This window comes from Pygoscelis adeliae, unplaced genomic scaffold, assembly GCF_000699105.1.
Source record: "Pygoscelis adeliae isolate BGI_AS28 unplaced genomic scaffold, ASM69910v1 Scaffold654, whole genome shotgun sequence".
NCBI classification, from domain to species: domain Eukaryota; kingdom Metazoa; phylum Chordata; class Aves; order Sphenisciformes; family Spheniscidae; genus Pygoscelis; species Pygoscelis adeliae.
The window spans coordinates 58,953-59,377 of NW_008824559.1; the positions used below are offsets into that span (position 1 = coordinate 58,953).

The 425-nt window shown below is 64.7% G+C and overlaps 1 protein-coding gene across 1 annotated transcript in view; it reads right to left on the bottom strand.

The window, feature by feature from the left end:
- Nucleotides 1-425, bottom strand: part of IGSF9 (immunoglobulin superfamily, member 9) — a 14,211-nt gene that overhangs the window by 8,246 nt on the left and 5,540 nt on the right. The window contains exons 3-4 of the mRNA XM_009322020.1: nucleotides 185-337; nucleotides 16-56 (exon numbers count right to left, since the gene is read on the bottom strand). Of these exons, the coding sequence (XP_009320295.1) occupies nucleotides 16-56; nucleotides 185-337 (194 nt within the window). The remainder of the gene's footprint in view (nucleotides 1-15; nucleotides 57-184; nucleotides 338-425) is intronic.

The following is a 425-nucleotide window of genomic DNA, read 5'->3' on the forward strand; positions in this document are numbered from 1 at the left end:
GTCCCGGTCCCGCACCTCCACAAATGCAGGGGGGGTCTCCAGGAAGGTGGGGGGTGCTGTAAAGACAAGTCCAGACCCTCACCCCCAGGCGCGGCTCAACTGGTCTTGGAAGACCAGTTCCAGCCCTGAGAGATCTTGGCTGGTGCTGAGCAGAGCAGCGACTGAGGGTGGGATCAGCCAGTACCATTGACGGTGAGGTGGATCCAGGTGCCGTTCTGGAAGTCAGCGTCAGTGCTGTGCCGGTCGAGGAAGAGCACGCGGCACTCGTACCAGCCTTGGTCCTCAGCACGCAGGAGGTTGATGCGCAGCGAGGCGCCTTCCTCAATCCGCACACGACCTGCACACCCAGAAGCAGCCGTCATGGCCAGCGCTGCTGGCTCAGGGGCAGCCGCATCCCTGGGCCACCTGCCTCCCCCGGGCATCCG